Here is a 16,939-nt window from a genome sequence, read left to right as displayed (position 1 = left end):
ATGTATCGTCCTGGGCAGGAAGTGTGGTTGTCCACCAAGGACATTCCCCTACAAGTGGACTCCCCAAAACTGCAAGAACGATACATCGGTCCATACAAGATACTCAAGGTCATCAATCCCGCCGCACTGAGGCTCCAGCTTCCGGCCTCACTGCGGATTCATCCAGTATTCCACGTCTCTAGGATTAAACCTCATCACACCTCACCCCTCTGCACTCCGGGTCCGGCGCCACCTCCTGCCCGGATCATCGACGGAGAGCCGGCTTGGACCGTGTGCCGGCTCCTCGACGTCCGACGGATGGGCCGGGGTTTTCAGTATCTGGTGGACTGGGAGGGGTACGGCCCCGAAGAACGCTTCTGGGTGAAGAAGGGCTTCATCCTGGACCCGGCCCTCCTGGCCGACTTCTACTGTCGCCACTCTGACAAACCCGGTCGTGCGCCAGGAGGCGCCCATTGAGGGGGGGGTCCTGTTGTGTGGGCCGCTGAAGAGGAGGTACTGCTGGCCCACCACCACCAGAGGGCGCCCTGCCTGGAGTGCGGGCTCCAGGCACCGGAGGGCGCTGCCGCCTTACAGGAGCAGCCAGGATGACAGCTGTCACCCATCACTGGAGACAGCTGATCCCAATCAACAAGGAGGTATATCAGCAGGACGGCATCTCCACCTCATTTGCCGAGATATCGCCTTACCAAAGAGGTAACAATCTCCGCCTACACATACGTGTGACTATAATTGTATTCTTGTTGATTATTTGTAGGACAGCTGACTACCGGACAGCATTTGGATAAGTACTCACCTTCCTACACTCCTTGATTGTTGTTGACGAGAGGTGGAGGTGGACTCTCCACCCTCCGTGTTGCTGGGTGCAGCCGCACCCACACCTGACTGTTTCTGTTTCTTGCCAGCAGTACCGGATCCGACGAGCGGAGGCAGTGGCCACCTGGGAATTCGGGACTTGGCGGTTCCAGTATTCCCGGGGTTCGGTGGCAGAGGAAATCGGGTTGGTTCCGGTTCGACTTGGACAGACGTCTCCTATTGTCGAGCCTGCCCACACGACACCGTTGTAATTGGACTCAATTTCAATATTGTAATCGGCTGTGTTTGTTGTGCCTGTTTCACAACAGTAAAAACAGTGTTATTTGACTCCTCCATTGTCCGTTCATTTGCGCCCCCTGTTGTGGGTCCGTGTTCCTACACTTTCACAACAATGTACAGATAGATTTTTTTATTTTCAATGTGGCTGTGTAAGGATAGAAACTTCTATTATCGATAAGGCTACATACAGATAGAATTTTTTATTCTCAGTGTGGCTATGTACAGATAGATTTTTTTCTCCATGTGGCTATGTACGGATAGAAATTTGTATCATCGATGTGGCTATGTACAGATAGATTTTTTATTCTCAGTGTGGCTATGTACAGATAGAATTTTTTATTCTCAGTGTGGCTATGTAAGGATAGAAACTTCTATTATCGATAAGGCTACATACAGATAGAATTTTTTATTCTCGATGTCACTACGTACAGACAGAATTTTGTATTTTCAGTATGGCTGCTTAAGGATAGAATTTTTTATTATTGACACATCTATATATGTACAGAATTTTATATTCACCCCATTGAGATATCCCATAATCCCTTGCACCAGAGAGTCACTGCATTCTAAATAACATAGAGAAACCACATGGCAGCTATTGCAAATGAACATTATACTACCAAAATGTCATTTTTTTATGCTTTTCCTCACGCTAATAAGAGACTACTGCATGAGACCTTGAAAACTAGTGTGGCATTGTTTCCTGTTGTTTCAAGGTTTGGACCCTGTGTTCAACCGTCCAAACGGTTCTCCCTAAAAATTGGTCCCTCCTACCTTCACTGCGCATGCGTCATTAGCCGCGGTTCACCGATTATCACCTTATTTCTGCTTTAAACTTTACTCCAGTCATCATCTACTGTATCTCAGCGACAGTTATCTGACGCTTTTGTACAACAATCATTTCCACATAAATTCAGCATTATTAAAAGACAGAGGAAGCGATCTGAGTGCCACAGCTACACGGGCTGCTAGCTGATGCGTTCAGTGCGCCTCCATTATTTCAAAGCATCACCGATTACTGTCTCGCTTCTGTTTAAAACTGACTTTAGAAAGAGGTTTTACTTTGTCATCTGATGGTTAATAATCCCATTATAACATATACATGATTTCCAGTGCACGTTGGCCTCCGCCAGGGCTGCCCTTTGTCACCGGTTCTGTTCATTATTTTTATGGACAGAATTTCTAGGCGCAGCCAGGGTGTAGAGGGGGTCTGGTTTGGGAACCACAGAATCTTGTATCTGCTGTTTGCGGACGATGTGGTTCTGTTGGCTTCGTCAAATCAGGACCTTCAGCGTGCACTGGGGCGGTTTGCAGCCGAGTGTGAAGCATCGGGATGATAATCAGCACCTCCAAATCCGAGGCCATGGTTCTCGACCGGAAAAAGGTGCTTTGCCCTCTTCAGGTCGGTGGAGTGTCCTTGCCTCAAGTGGAGGAGTTTAAGTATCTCGGGATCTTGTTCACGAGTGAGGGACGGATGGAGCGTGAGATCAATATCAATCAATCAATCAGTTTTATTTATATAGCGCCAAATCACAACAAACAGTTGCCCCAAGGCACTTTATATTGTAAGGCAAGGCCATACAATAATTACGTAAAAACCCCAACGGTCAAAACGACCCCCTGTGAGAAAGCACTTGGCGACAGTGGGAAGGAAAAACTCCCTTTTAACAGGAAGAAACCTCCAGCAGAACCAGGCTCAGGGAGGGGCAGTCTTCTGCTGGGACTGGTTGGGGCTGAGGGAGAGAACCAGGAAAAAGACATGCTGTGGAGGGGAGCAGAGATCGATCACTAATGATTAAATGCAGAGTGGTGCATACAGAGCAAAAAGAGAAAGAAACAGTGCATCATGGGAACCCCCCAGCAGTCTAAGTCTATAGCAGCATAACTAAGGGATGGTTCAGGGTCACCTGATCCAGCCCTAACTATAAGCTTTAGCAAAAAGGAAAGTTTTAAGCCTAATCTTAAAAGAAGAGAGGGTGTCTGTCTCCCTGATCTGAATTGGGAGCTGGTTCCACAGGAGAGGAGCCTGAAAGCTGAAGGCTCTGCCTCCCATTCTACTCTTACAAACCCTAGGAACTACAAGTAAGCCTGCAGTCTGAGAGCGAAGCGCTCTATTGGGGTGATATGGTACTATGAGGTCCCTAAGATAAGATGGGACCTGATTATTCAAAACCTTATAAGTAAGAAGAAGAATTTTAAATTCTATTCTAGAATTAACAGGAAGCCAATGAAGAGAGGCCAATATGGGTGAGATATGCTCTCTCCTTCTAGTCCCTGTCAGTACTCTAGCTGCAGCATTTTGAATTAACTGAAGGCTTTTCAGGGAACTTTTAGGACAACCTGATAATAATGAATTACAATAGTCCAGTCTAGAGGAAATAAATGCATGAATTAGTTTTTCAGCATCACTCTGAGAAAAGACCTTTCTAATTTTAACGATATTGCGTAAATGCAAAAAAGCAGTCCTACATATTTGTTTAATATGCGCTCTGAATGACATATCCTGATCAAAAATGACTCCAAGATTTCTCACAGTAATACTAGAGGTCAATAGACAGATCGGTGCAGCATCTGCAGTGATGCAGTCGCTGTATCGGACCGTCGTGGTGAAGAGGGAGCTGAGTAGGGGGCAAAGCTCTCAATTTACCAATCGATCTACGTTCTGATCCTCACCTATGGTCATGAGATTTGGCTCATGACCGAAAGAATGAGATCGCGAGTACAAGCGGCCGAGATGAGTTTCCTCCGCAGGGTGGCTGGGCGCTCCCTTAGAGATAGGGCGAGGAGCTCGGTCACTCGGGAGGAGCTCGGAGTCGAGCCGCTGCTCCTCCACGTCGAAAGGAGTAAGTTAAGGTGGCTCGGGCATCTTTTCCGGATGCCCACTGGATGCCTCGCTGGAGAGGTGTTCCCACTGGGAGGAGGCCCTGGGGAAGACCCAGGACACTCTGGAGGGACTACATCTCTCGGCTGGATTGGGAACGCCTTGGGGTTCTCCCGGAGGAGCTGGGGGAGGTGTGTGTGGATCGGGAGGTCTGGGCGGCTTTGCTTGAGCTGCTGCCCCCGCGACCCGACTCCGGATAAAGCGGAAGAAAATGGATGGATGGATGGATGGATGGATGGATGGATGGATGGATGGATGGGTGAAGAGACTCCATCTCAGAAGAGCTGCTGTGGTCTGAAATGACACATGCGCAGTGGAGGCAGGGCGGACCAATTTTTAGGGGGGACCGTTCAGTCTGTGACACCGGTTTGGCTTGACCGGTATACAAATAGTGAATGGTTGTGAGTGCAATGGACAGAATATTTAATTCGGCAAAACATGGAATGTTCTGTTCAACTCAGAATATTCCATCTTTTGCTGAACTAAATATTCTTTTCATTGCATGAATGAAAAATGTTCATTATTTGTTTTATATAATGTCTAACAATCCTAACGCAGTAGTCTGTACCTGGTGCCATGTATTGAGTTCTTCGTTTACAGACTGCCTTCTCCTTTCCTCACTCCAGTGAAAAATTGTGACAGAAATTTGTAGAGCTCTTCATCCGACAGAGCTGGTACTTCAGGTAGAGACGTCCTAGAGAATACTACAAATGCCTCCAGATGGCTTATGGTGTACTCAATTTGTTTTTCTGTTACAAGAATGAGCATCTTTAATAAAGCAACCCCAGCCCTGTTTGTTTTGCAGCTAAGCCCCATTGCCACTAGTGTGAGTGTTTGCAGTGGTGGTGCGTGCAATGGTGCAAAACATATGGAACCAAAATTGCACGGTCAGTGGAACACAATGGCAAATGGGATGAATACGTACAAACCACCAGTCAAACGACAAGGATCTATTCAGTCCTTATATAATTATTATTCATCTATTTCTGTCAGGGACCTGGACCCAAAAATGCTGGACACAAATGTGAGACTCACCCAAGAGCATAGTGTTAAAAAAGTGTTTTACTGTAGAGCCAGAATAAGGTCGGTACACAGGTAAGCAAGCCAAAATCAGCAACGGTATCCAAAACATGAGACACGGTCGAGGTCAAAAACAGGCAAACGTTTCAGAAAATGGCAAGGCAAAAAAACGAGATCAAAACCTGTGGAAGAAGAGTTGGAACGAAGACACAGTGGAATAACAAACGGGCAAAGGCACTGTGAGTGGAGACAGAGGGTTTAAATAACAAGAGTGATTAGTAAAATGAGACACGGGTGTGGGGGCACAACCAGGAAGAGGGTGTGGCAAACCAAAGGGACAAGACACGCCCAGAACCCGACCACCAGACAAGAGAGTGTCGTCAGAAAAACACCAAACAAACCAGAGACCAAGAAAACCTTACCATGAGCATAATAAGAACGCATGAATCCCCACATGACAAAACCACCCACATGACTATTTCATCCATTTTGGAATAAGGCTGTAACAAGAAAATATGGGAAAAGTGAAGTGCTGTGCTTTCTGGACGTCCTGTAGAGAAGATCATCTGGTTGGAGATGGAGGATGAGGAGGTGATGCAGGAAGGAGATGCTGAGGGAGGTGCTGCTGCTGTAACTGATGCACTCTGTGTTTTGGTGCTTTGCCCACAGATCTGTCCTCATCCATCTGGTTTCTAAACCTGCTTAGTCCAGTTCAGGGTCACAGGGGGGTGGAGCCTATCCTGGCCATCAATGGATGAGGGGCGCAGTTCATTCACCCCCCCCCCTTGCGTTAAACTGAAGTTGTGCGCACCCCAAACACATTAGCATTGTGCACTTTGTGTGCCGTCACTCGTTTGGAGCTCCTTATGTGGGGAGTCGTTTCTTACTCACAGTTCTGGTTCGTATTAGCTGAAATGATTTACAGCTTTGACGCTCCAGCACACATCTGCTCCGTTACTCCAGGCAGACGGTGGTCGTTTAGCGATGCGTCCAAGCCGGCTCCCCGTCGATGATCCGAGCAGGAGGCGGCGCCGGTCCGGGAGCACAGAGGGGTGAGGTGTGGTGAGGTTTGATGCGGGACACGTGGAAAACCGGATGGATCCGCAGTGAAGCCGGGAGTTGGAGCTTCACTGCGGCAGGACTGAGGACTTTGAGGATCCTGAAGGGGCCAATGTACCTGTCCTGAAGTTTTGGGGAGTCCACCTGGAGGGGGATGTCCTTCGTGGAAAGCCACACCTCCTGCCCGGGCTGGTAAGCAGGGGCCGGGGATCGCCGGCGGTCTGCATGGGTCTTCGCCCTCGTCCGGGCCTTCAACAAGGCAGAACGGGCGGAGCGCCACACCCGACGGCACTTCCGCAGGTGGGCCTGGACCGAGGGCACACCGACCTCTCCCTCCACCACAGGAAACAACGGGGGCTGATACCCCAAACACACCTCAAATGGGGAGAGGCCGGTGGCAGAAGACACCTGGCTGTTATGCGCATACTCGATCCAGGCCAGATGGTTACTCCAGGCCATCGGGTGCGCGGATGTGACGCAGCGGAGGGTCTGTTCCAAGTCCTGGTTGGCCCGCTCTGCCTGTCCATTCGTCTGAGGATGGTACCCGGACGAGAGGCTCACGGTGGCCCCCAGTTCCCTGCAGAAGCTCCTCCAGATGTGTGAGGAGAACTGGGGACCACGATCAGAGACGATGTCGGAGGGTATCCCATGCAGACGGACGACGTGGTGGACCAGGAGGTCTGCTGTCTCCTGGGCTGTTGGGAGCTTCGGGAGGGCCACGAAGTGGGCCGCCTTGGAGAATTGGTCCACTATCGTGAACATGGTGGTGTTGCCCCGGGACGGCGGGAGGCCCGTGACGAAATCCAGGCCGATGTGGGACCAGGGGTGATGAGGCACCGGCAGCGGCTGGAGGAGTCCTTGGGCCTTCTTATGTACTGCCTTGCCCCTGGCACAGGTGGTGCAGGCCTGGATATATTCCCGGACGTCAGCCTCCATAGACGCCCACCAGAAGCGCCTCCGGACAACTGCCACGGTCCTTCGCACCCCTGGATGACAGGAGAGCTTGGAACCGTGACAGAAGTCCAAGACTGCAGCTCTGGCCTCTGGTGGGACGTACTGATGGTTCTTCGGACCGGTTCCAGGGTCCGGGCTCCGTGCCAGGGCCTCCCGGACGGTCTTCTCCACGTCCCAGGTGAGGGTGGCCACGATAGTGGACTCCGGAATGATGGGCTCCGGTGGATCCGACAGCTCTGTTTTGACTTCGTCTTCGTGTACCCGGGACAAGGCATCCGATCTCTGGTTCTTGGTCCCGGGGCGATAGGTGATCCGGAAGTCGAAACGCCCGAAGAACAGTGACCAGCGGGCTTGCCTGGGGTTCAGCCGCTTGGCGGTCCTGATATACTCCAGGTTCCGATGGTCAGTGAAAACCGTGAACGGCACAGACGCTCCCTCCAACAGGTGTCTCCACTCCTCAAGAGCCTCTTTCACCGCAAGGAGTTCTCGATTGCCGACGTCATAGTTCCGTTCAGCCGGGGTCAACCTGCGGGAAAAGTAGGCACACGGGTGAAGAACCTTATCGGTCTCTCCGCTCTGGGACAGCACGGCTCCTATCCCTGAGTCAGAGGCGTCCACTTCAACCATGAACTGGCGGCTAGGGTCGGGCTGCACCAAAACTGGAGCAGTAGAGAACCGTCATTTCAACTCCTTGAACGCGGCTTCGCACCGATCCGACCAGGTGAAGGGGACTTTTGGAGAGGTCAGGGCTGTCAGGGGGCTAACTACCTGACTGTAGCCCTTAATGAACCTCCTATAGAAATTAGCAAAGCCGAGGAACTGTTGCAGCTTCCTACGGCTTGTTGGTTGGGGCCAATCTCTCACCGCCGCAACCTTGGCCGGATCAGGGGCGACGGAGTTGGAGGAGATTATAAACCCCAGGAAGGACAAAGACGCGCGGTGAAACTCGCACTTCTCGCCCTTCACAAACAGTCGGTTCTCTAACAACCGCTGCAGGACCTGACGTACATGCTGGACATGGGTCTCAGGATCCGGAGAAAAGATGAGAATATCGTCCAGATATACGAAGACGAATCGGTGCAGGAAGTCCCGCAAGACGTCGTTAACGTCGTTTTATAGAGCAACAGACTCTTTTTCCAGGCTAAGTGAAGATCTTCTAAATTAGTGAGATGCCATTTCAATAGACAGATTGGTGCAGCATCTGCAGTGATGCAGTCGCTGTATCGGACCGTCGTGGTGAAGAGGGAGCTGAGTAGGGGGCAAAGCTCTCAATTTACCAATCGATCTACGTTCCGATCCTCACCTATGGTCATGAGATTTGGCTCATGACAGAAAGAATGAGATCGCGAGTACAAGCGGCCGAGATGAGTTTCCTCCGCAGGGTGGCTGGGCGCTCCCTTAGAGATAGGGCGAGGAGCTCGGTCACTTGGGAGGAGCTCGGAGTCGAGCCGCTGCTCCTCCACGTCGAAAGGAGTAAGTTAAGGTGGCTCGGGCATCTTTTCCGGATGCCCACTGGATGCCTCGCTGGAGAGGTGTTTCCACTGGGAGGAGGCCCCGGGGAAGACCCAGGACACGCTGGAGGGACTACATCTCTCGGCTGGCTTGGGAACGCCTTGGGGTTCTCCCGGAGGAGCTGGGGGAGGTGTGTGTGGATCGGGAGGTCTGGGCGGCTTTGCTTGAGCTGCTGCCCCCGCGACCCGACTCCGGATAAAGCGGAAGAAAATGGATGGATGGATGGATGGATGGATGGATGGGTGAAGAGACTCCATCTCAGAAGAGCTGCTGTGGTCTGAAATGACACATGCGCAGTGGAGGCAGGGCGGACCAATTTTTAGGGGGGACCATTCAGTCTGTGACACCGGTTTGGCTTGACCGGTATACAAATAGTGAATGGTTGTGAGTGCAATGGACAGAATATTTAATTCGGCAAAACATGGAGTGTTCTGTTCAACTCAGAATATTCCATCTTTTGCTGAACTAAATATTCTTTTCATTGCATGAATGAAAAATGTTCATTATTTGTTTTATATAATGTCTAACAATCCTAACGCAGTAGTCTGTACCTGGTGCCATGTATTGAGTTCTTCGTTTACAGACTGCCTTCTCCTTTCCTCACTCCAGTGAAAAATTGTGACAGAAATTTGTAGAGCTCTTCATCCGACAGAGCTGGTACTTCAGGTAGAGACGTCCTAGAGAATACTACAAATGCCTCCAGATGGCTTATGGTGTACTCAATTTGTTTTTCTGTTACAAGAATGAGCATCTTTAATAAAGCAACCCCAGCCCTGTTTGTTTTGCAGCTAAGCCCCATTGCCACTAGTGTGAGTGTTTGCAGTGGTGGTGCGTGCAATGGTGCAAAACATATGGAACCAAAATTGCACGGTCAGTGGAACACAATGGCAAATGGGATGAATACGTACAAACCACCAGTCAAACGACAAGGATCTATTCAGTCCTTATATAATTATTATTCATCTATTTCTGTCAGGGACCTGGACCCAAAAATGCTGGACACAAATGTGAGACTCACCCAAGAGCATAATGTTAAAAAAGTGTTTTACTGTAGAGCCAGAATAAGGTCAGTACACAGGTAAGCAAGCCAAAATCAGCAACGGTATCCAAAACATGAGACACGGTCGAGGTCAAAAACAGGCAAAAGTTTCAGAAAATGGCAAGGCAAAAAAACAAGATCAAAACCTGTGGAAGAAGAGTTGGAACGAAGACACAGTGGAATAACAAACGGGCAAAGGCACTGTGAGTGGAGACAGAGGGTTTAAATAACAAGAGTGATTAGTGAAATGAGACACGGGTGTGGGGGCACAACCAGGAAGAGGGTGTGGCAAACCAAAGGGACAAGACACGCCCAGAACCCGACCACCAGACAAGAGAGTGTCGTCAGAAAAACACCAAACAAACCAGAGACCAAGAAAACCTTACCATGAGCATAATAAGAACGCATGAATCCCCACATGACAAAACCACCCACATGACTATTTCATCCATTTTGGAATAAGGCTGTAACAAGAAAATATGGGAAAAGTGAAGTGCTGTGCTTTCTGGACGTCCTGTAGAGAAGATCATCTGGTTGGAGATGGAGGATGAGGAGGTGATGCAGGAAGGAGATGCTGAGGGAGGTGCTGCTGCTGTAACTGATGCACTCTGTGTTTTGGTGCTTTGCCCACAGATCTGTCCTCATCCATCTGGTTTCTAAACCTGCTTAGTCCAGTTCAGGGTCACAGGGGGGTGGAGCCTATCCTGGCCGTCAATGGATGAGGGGCGCAGTTCATTCACCCCCCCCCCCCCCCTTGCGTTAAACTGAAGTTGTGCGCACCCCAAACACATTAGCATTGTGCACTTTGTGTGCCGTCACTTGTTTGGAGCTCCTTATGTGGGGAGTCGTTTCTTACTCACAGTTCTGGTTCGTATTAGCTGAAATGATTTACAGCTTTGACGCTCCAGCACACATCTGCTCCGTTACTCCAGGCAGACGGTGGTCGTTTAGCGATGCGCTGCTAAATGCTGTTTGGTAACATCAGGCGCTCCAAACGGAACACAAGCAACAAGCATGAAGAAATCTCAAAGTGCCAAACGGCCTCTCAATCAGCAGCAACTCCTACGCTATGCTAATGTGTGAGGGCCGCGCAGCGGGAAGAAAGATGCTTAAAGCTGCCGCTGATCTGACTGTCACAAAGAAAACAACACAAATGTCATTTCAAAATCAAAACTCTGTTTAATTCTACTATCACAAAACAAAAAAACAGTACAGACCCCCACAAAAAACTAACAAACAAACAAATATTTGTGAATGTAGTCACCTTTAATCTGATTTTCAGTGTTCACGTGCCAAAGAAGAAAATGAAATTACAGTACGATAACAATTCCAACAGCAGCATGTAGTATTTGTACTTCACATCAAAAAGTGGGCCAAGAAAAGCACCTGAGATAAATTTGATTGTTTTTGATTGGTCCTTTTTAAAAATTTGGCCTGCCTTATTGTCCTCTTTAAAACATTTGTTCAAAAATAATGTTACACTGCTGGGATGGCCTAATTACGATAATTACTTATTACATTTTTAACAGAGTCATGAGGACATTGTAACCTGTTACATTTCAAATATATCCTTCCCAGTATGATATGCTGTGCAAACAAAAATCACAAAGGAAAAACCATATGAAGGAGCGACACAGTGTGCAGTGGACAGCAACCAGGCTTATTCCTGCCTTGAATGACCTACTGTATCCTGAAAGGCTAACGTAACTTCACCAGCACATAGACACCACCGCCTGCACAGGGACATAAATGAGACATATAAGATTATGTCCAGACTATACGATATGATGGCTACACATGCTATATTGTGTTAGGTTGTTCTGTTAGGTTGTTCTGTTCTGTTGTGTTATGGTATGTTATAGTGTTATATTATGTTATTGTGTTATGTTATATTATGTTATGGTGTTGTGTTATATTCTGTTATGGTGTTGTGTTATATTATGTTATGGTGTTGTGTTATATTATGTTATGGTGTTGTGTTATATTATGTTATGGTGTTGTGTTATATTATGTTATGTTCTATTATGTTATGTGTTTTGATTATGCTATGTTGTGTTATGTTGTTGTGTTGTGCCATGTTATGTTGTATTATGTTGTTCTGTTATGTTATGCTGTTGTGTTATGGTGTTGTGTTATGTTATGGTATTATGATATGTTATGTTGTGTTATGGTGTTGTGTTATGTTATGGTATTATGATATGTTATGTTGTGTTATGGTGTTATGTTGTGTTATGGTGTTATGTTGTGTTATGGTGTTGTGTTATGTTATGGTATTATGATATGTTATGTTGTGTTATGGTGTTGTGTTATGTTATGGTATTATGATATGTTATGTTGTGTTATGGTGTTATGTTGTGTTATGGTGTTATGTTGTGTTATGGTGTTGTGTTATGTTATGGTATTATGATATGTTATGTTGTGTTATGGTGTTGTGTTATGTTATGGTATTATGATATGTTATGTTGTGTTATGGTGTTATGTTGTGTTATGGTGTTGTGTTATGTTATGGTATTATGATATGTTATGTTGTGTTATGGTGTTGTGTTATGTTATGGTATTATGATATGTTATGTTGTGTTATGGTGTTATGTTGTGTTATGGTGTTATGTTGTGTTATGGTGTTGTGTTATGTTATGGTATTATGATATGTTATGTTGTGTTATGGTGTTGTGTTATGTTATGGTATTATGATATGTTATGTTGTGTTATGGTGTTATGTTGTGTTATGGTGTTATGTTGTGTTATGGTGTTGTGTTATGTTATGGTATTATGATATGTTATGTTGTGTTATGGTGTTGTGTTATGTTATGCTGTTGTGTTATGGTGTTATGTTGTGTTATGGTGTTATGTTGTGTTATGGTGTTGTGTTATGTTATGGTATTATGATATGTTGTGTTATGGTGTTGTGTTATGTTATGGTATTATGATATGTTATGTTGTGTTATGGTGTTATGTTGTGTTATGGTGTTATGTTGTGTTATGGTGTTGTGTTATGTTATGGTATTATGATATGTTATGTTGTGTTATGGTGTTATGTTGTGTTATGGTGTTATGTTGTGTTATGGTGTTGTGTTATGTTATGGTATTATGATATGTTATGTTGTGTTATGGTGTTGTGTTATGTTATGGTATTATGATATGTTATGTTGTGTTATGGTGTTATGTTGTGTTATGGTGTTATGTTGTGTTATGGTGTTGTGTTATGTTATGGTATTATGATATGTTATGTTGTGTTATGGTGTTATGTTGTGTTATGGTGTTATGTTGTGTTATGGTGTTGTGTTATGTTTTGCTGTTGTGTTATGTTTTGCTGTTGTGTTATGGTGTTGTGTTATGCTGTTGTGTTATGGTGTTATGTTGTGTTATGGTGTTATGTTGTGTTATGGTGTTGTGTTATGTTATGGTATTATGATATGTTATGTTGTGTTATGGTGTTATGTTGTGTTATGGTGTTATGTTGTGTTATGGTGTTGTGTTATGTTTTGCTGTTGTGTTATGGTGTTGTGTTATGTTTTGCTGTTGTGTTATGGTGTTGTGTTATGTTATGGTATTATGATATGTTATGTTGTGTTTTGGTGTTGTGGTATGTTATAGTGGTGTTTTATGTTATGGTGTGTTATGGTGTTTTGTTAGGTGGTTCGATTATGTTATAGTGTTATGTTGTTGTGTTGTGCTATGTTCTGTTCTATTCTGTTATGTTGAGTTATGTTATGTTGTTCTATTATGTTATGGTGTTGTGTTATGTTGTTCTATTATGTTGTCATTTCTTTCTCTTTTTGCTCTGTATGCACCACTCTGCATTTAATCATTAGTGATTGATCTCTGCTCCCCTCCACAGCATGTCTTTTTCCTGATTCTCTCCCTCAGCCCCAACCAGTCCCAGCAGAAGACTGCCCCTCCCTGAGCCTGGTTCTGCTGGAGGTTTCTTCCTGTTAAAAGGGAGTTTTTCCTTCCCACTGTCGCCAAGTGCTTGCTCACAGGGGGTCGTTTTGACCGTTGGGGTTTTTCTGTAATTATTGTATGGCTTTTGCCTTACAATATAAAGCACCTTGGGGCAACTGTTTGTTGTGATTTGGAGCTATATAAATAAAATTGATTTGATTTGATTTGATGTTGTGTTGGGGTGTTGTGTTATGTCATGGTATGTTATAGTATTGTTTTATGTTATGGTGTTATGTTATTTCCTCTCTACCAGGAAAAAAACATCATAGGTGGAGATTGGAATTGTGCTTTGAATCCTCTCTTGACCGATCAATTGGAGTGGACCAAACTCATCATAAAAGCAGAGAAGTTATTCAGACATTCACGAGGAGCTACATATGGTAGATATTTGGTGAAATAATCCTTAATCCTACTGATATATCATGTATCATATTCACGTATAGTTACTTCCTGATTTCTACAGACTTGTTGTCTAATATGACTGATTGTACATATGATAGCATTACATTATCTGATCATGCTCCATGCAGCCTAAAATATGTCCACAAAAATTTATTGATAGATCCCCCTAGATGGCGCTTACATCAAAAATGGCTTAAAGATGAAGCCTTTATTGACTATGTTGGAAACAAATTTGATGAATATTTAACATAATCACTACACAAACTACAGCCTGTATTAAATGGGAAGCCTTTAAGGCCTGCTTAAGAAGTCACATAATTGCCTATACCGCTACAAAAACTAAGGAACAACGGAAAAGAAGACAATATCTAGAAGAAAAAAATAAAGAACCGTCAAAATTAGTTGTTCAGTACGATGGCGTTTAAGGGCCACATTTAATTTTTTTTTTTTTAGACTTCGAGAATAAAGTCATAATATTACGAGAATAAAGTTGTAATTTTAAGACTTTGAGAATAAAGTCATAATATTACGAGAATAAAGTCGTAATATTACAAGAATAAAGTTGTAATTTTAAGACTTCGAGAATAAAGTTGTAATATTATGAGAATAAAGTTGCAATATTGCAAGAATAAAGTCGTAATTTTCCGAGAATAAAGTCGTATTTTTATGAGAAAAAACAAGTTTCCTGGTTGACACACATCAGCACAGCTAACGTAGGCTAACACTATCATGTGGAAGCAGCCTTAGAAGGTTTTTTTTTTGGAAACAGCCTTAGAAGTTAGTTAACTAAACAGTGCCTCAAACTTGGGTTTATGAACAAGCGAAATCGTTTTATAGAAGTTTGACTTGGATGTGGCGCAACAGAGAGGAGTCACGGAGGCTGTTTTATGTGCTGTCTATGTTTCATTTCCAGAATCATTTTTTTTGTCTTTCACAGTTACGAGTTTTTTCATATAATATTATGACTTTATTCTCGTAATATTGCGACTTTATTCTCAAAGTCTAAAAAAAAAAAAAAAAAAAAAAAATTCAATGTGGCCCTAAACGCCGTCATAGTTCAGAAATAAGAGCTCATCAGCTGAAAAAGAGTTGTTGCTGTTAGAGGCAGAGTACAATAAAGAATCAGTTGACAGGGCAGCTTCCAATATAAGGTTAAATGAGTCATTTTATGAACAAGGGGAAAAGCCTGGGAAGATTTTAGCACGGCAAATTAAGCAAGTGGAAGCACAACAAAACATAACCTCAATAATAAATACAAAGTGGGAACAGTTACCCAATTGATATAAACACAGAATTCAAAAACTATTATGAAAAACAGATCTAAACGCACAAAACAAATTCTTAGATAAGATAACCATACCAACTATTTCTGAAGATTTCAAACAATAAATGCCAGGATTAGAGAACAGGAAATAATTAAAGCTATTGATAGCATGAGTACAGGTAAAAAAAGCTGGACCTGACAGGTCTCCATCTAATTTTTATAAAAGGTTTAAGGCAAAATTAGTAAAATCTATATTGGAAATGATACAAGAAGCTTACATAAATGGTGTGCTTCCTTATTCAATGACCAATGCTTTAATTATCCTACTGCCAAAGGCTGGAAAACCCAGCAATAAATGTGAAAACATGAGACCAATAAGTTTGCTTAACTCAAACTTAAAAATACTTTGTAAACTTTTAGCAGCCCGTTTACAGGAAATTCTTCCTTCAGTTATCCACAGGGATCAAAATGGATTTATCTTAGGGCGACACTTAAACATAACTGGAATCACAATGGGTCAGGTAGAACATAAGCTTTCATTATACGCAGATGACATAATCGTATTCATTTCACATCTGAATTCATCTGTCCCTGCTTTGCTAAACCTGATTGATGAGTTTGGTAACATTTCAGGATATGTAATCAATAGATAAAAGTCAGCAATTTTGTTGCTGGATGATAAAGAGAGAGAAAACCTACCTGCAGTCATTGCAGAATTCAGTTTCCAAATTCACATACTTAGGAATACAAATTCTTCCAAATTTAGGTTCAATTGTTAAATCTAATTACAAATCAGTAACCAATGAAATGACAGCAAATGTCAACAGGTGGAAGCTTCTTCCTATGTCCTTAATAGGTTGGATAAATACTTACAAAATGATGATACTTCCAAAATTACTGCATATTTTTCAGAATATTTCTCTGCCACTCCCTGTTGATTGGTTTAACAAGTTTTAAAAAACAAATTCTTGATTTTATATGGTCCAACCAGTGTGCTAGGATAAGGATGTCCTTACTCCATTTACCTTACAATGAAGGAGGTTTGTTGTACCCAAACATAGTATGGTACACTATTGGGCAGCCCAGCTCAGATCGATCAAGTATTATTTTTGCCTCAAGGATGCTCCCCAGTGGACAGAAATGGAAAGTAAATTCTTAGAACCTTCATTACCTCTGTACCTTTTCTCTGATAAAGAAGCCAATTTAAGAAAACTAGAAATCAAATTGTAAATAACATGGTTATGGTATAGTATATGGTTAAAAGGTTTATTAAAGAACAAGCTATCTCATCATGACTGACCCCAATTTGAGGAAATAAAGATTTTACCCCTGGGAGAGCCGATGCAGTGTTTAAGCAATGGGCTTTAAATGGACTGGAGAAAATTCAAGATTTATACACAGTAGGCTCAGATTGCAAAATTAGCAAATATTTGCACATAAACAATAAAGTTTATCAGTTTGAACATTAAATATCTTTGAGTCTTTGTGGTGTATTCAATTGAATATAGGTTGAAGAGGATTTGCAAATCATTGTATTCTATTTTTATTTACATTTTATGCAATGTCCCAACTTCAATGGAATTGGGGTTGTATGTTGTGTTATGGTGTTATGTTATGTCATGGTGTTATGTTATTGTGTGTTAGGGTGTTTGGTTATATTATGTTCTATTATGTTATGGTGTGTTATGTTATAGTGTTGTGTTATGGTGTTGTGTTATGTTATAGTGTGTTATGCTGTTATGTTGTTCTGTTATGATATGGTGTTGTGTTATGT

The 16,939-nt window shown here is 43.9% G+C and overlaps 1 protein-coding gene across 1 annotated transcript in view; it reads left to right on the top strand.

The window, feature by feature from the left end:
• Positions 1-10,279, top strand: part of LOC117507700 (zinc finger BED domain-containing protein 1-like) — a 29,185-nt gene extending 18,906 nt beyond the window's left edge. The window contains exons 3-5 of the mRNA XM_034167516.1: positions 5,550-5,612; positions 10,078-10,140; positions 10,191-10,279. Coding sequence (XP_034023407.1) covers positions 5,550-5,612; positions 10,078-10,140; positions 10,191-10,279 — 215 coding nt within the window. The remainder of the gene's footprint in view (positions 1-5,549; positions 5,613-10,077; positions 10,141-10,190) is intronic.
• Positions 10,280-16,939: the final 6,660 nt, after the last annotated feature.

This window comes from Thalassophryne amazonica, chromosome 3 (genome assembly GCF_902500255.1).
Source record: "Thalassophryne amazonica chromosome 3, fThaAma1.1, whole genome shotgun sequence".
NCBI classification, from domain to species: domain Eukaryota; kingdom Metazoa; phylum Chordata; class Actinopteri; order Batrachoidiformes; family Batrachoididae; genus Thalassophryne; species Thalassophryne amazonica.
The sequence above is the reverse complement of the archived record's forward strand: the minus strand, read 5'-3'. Positions and strand labels throughout refer to the sequence as shown.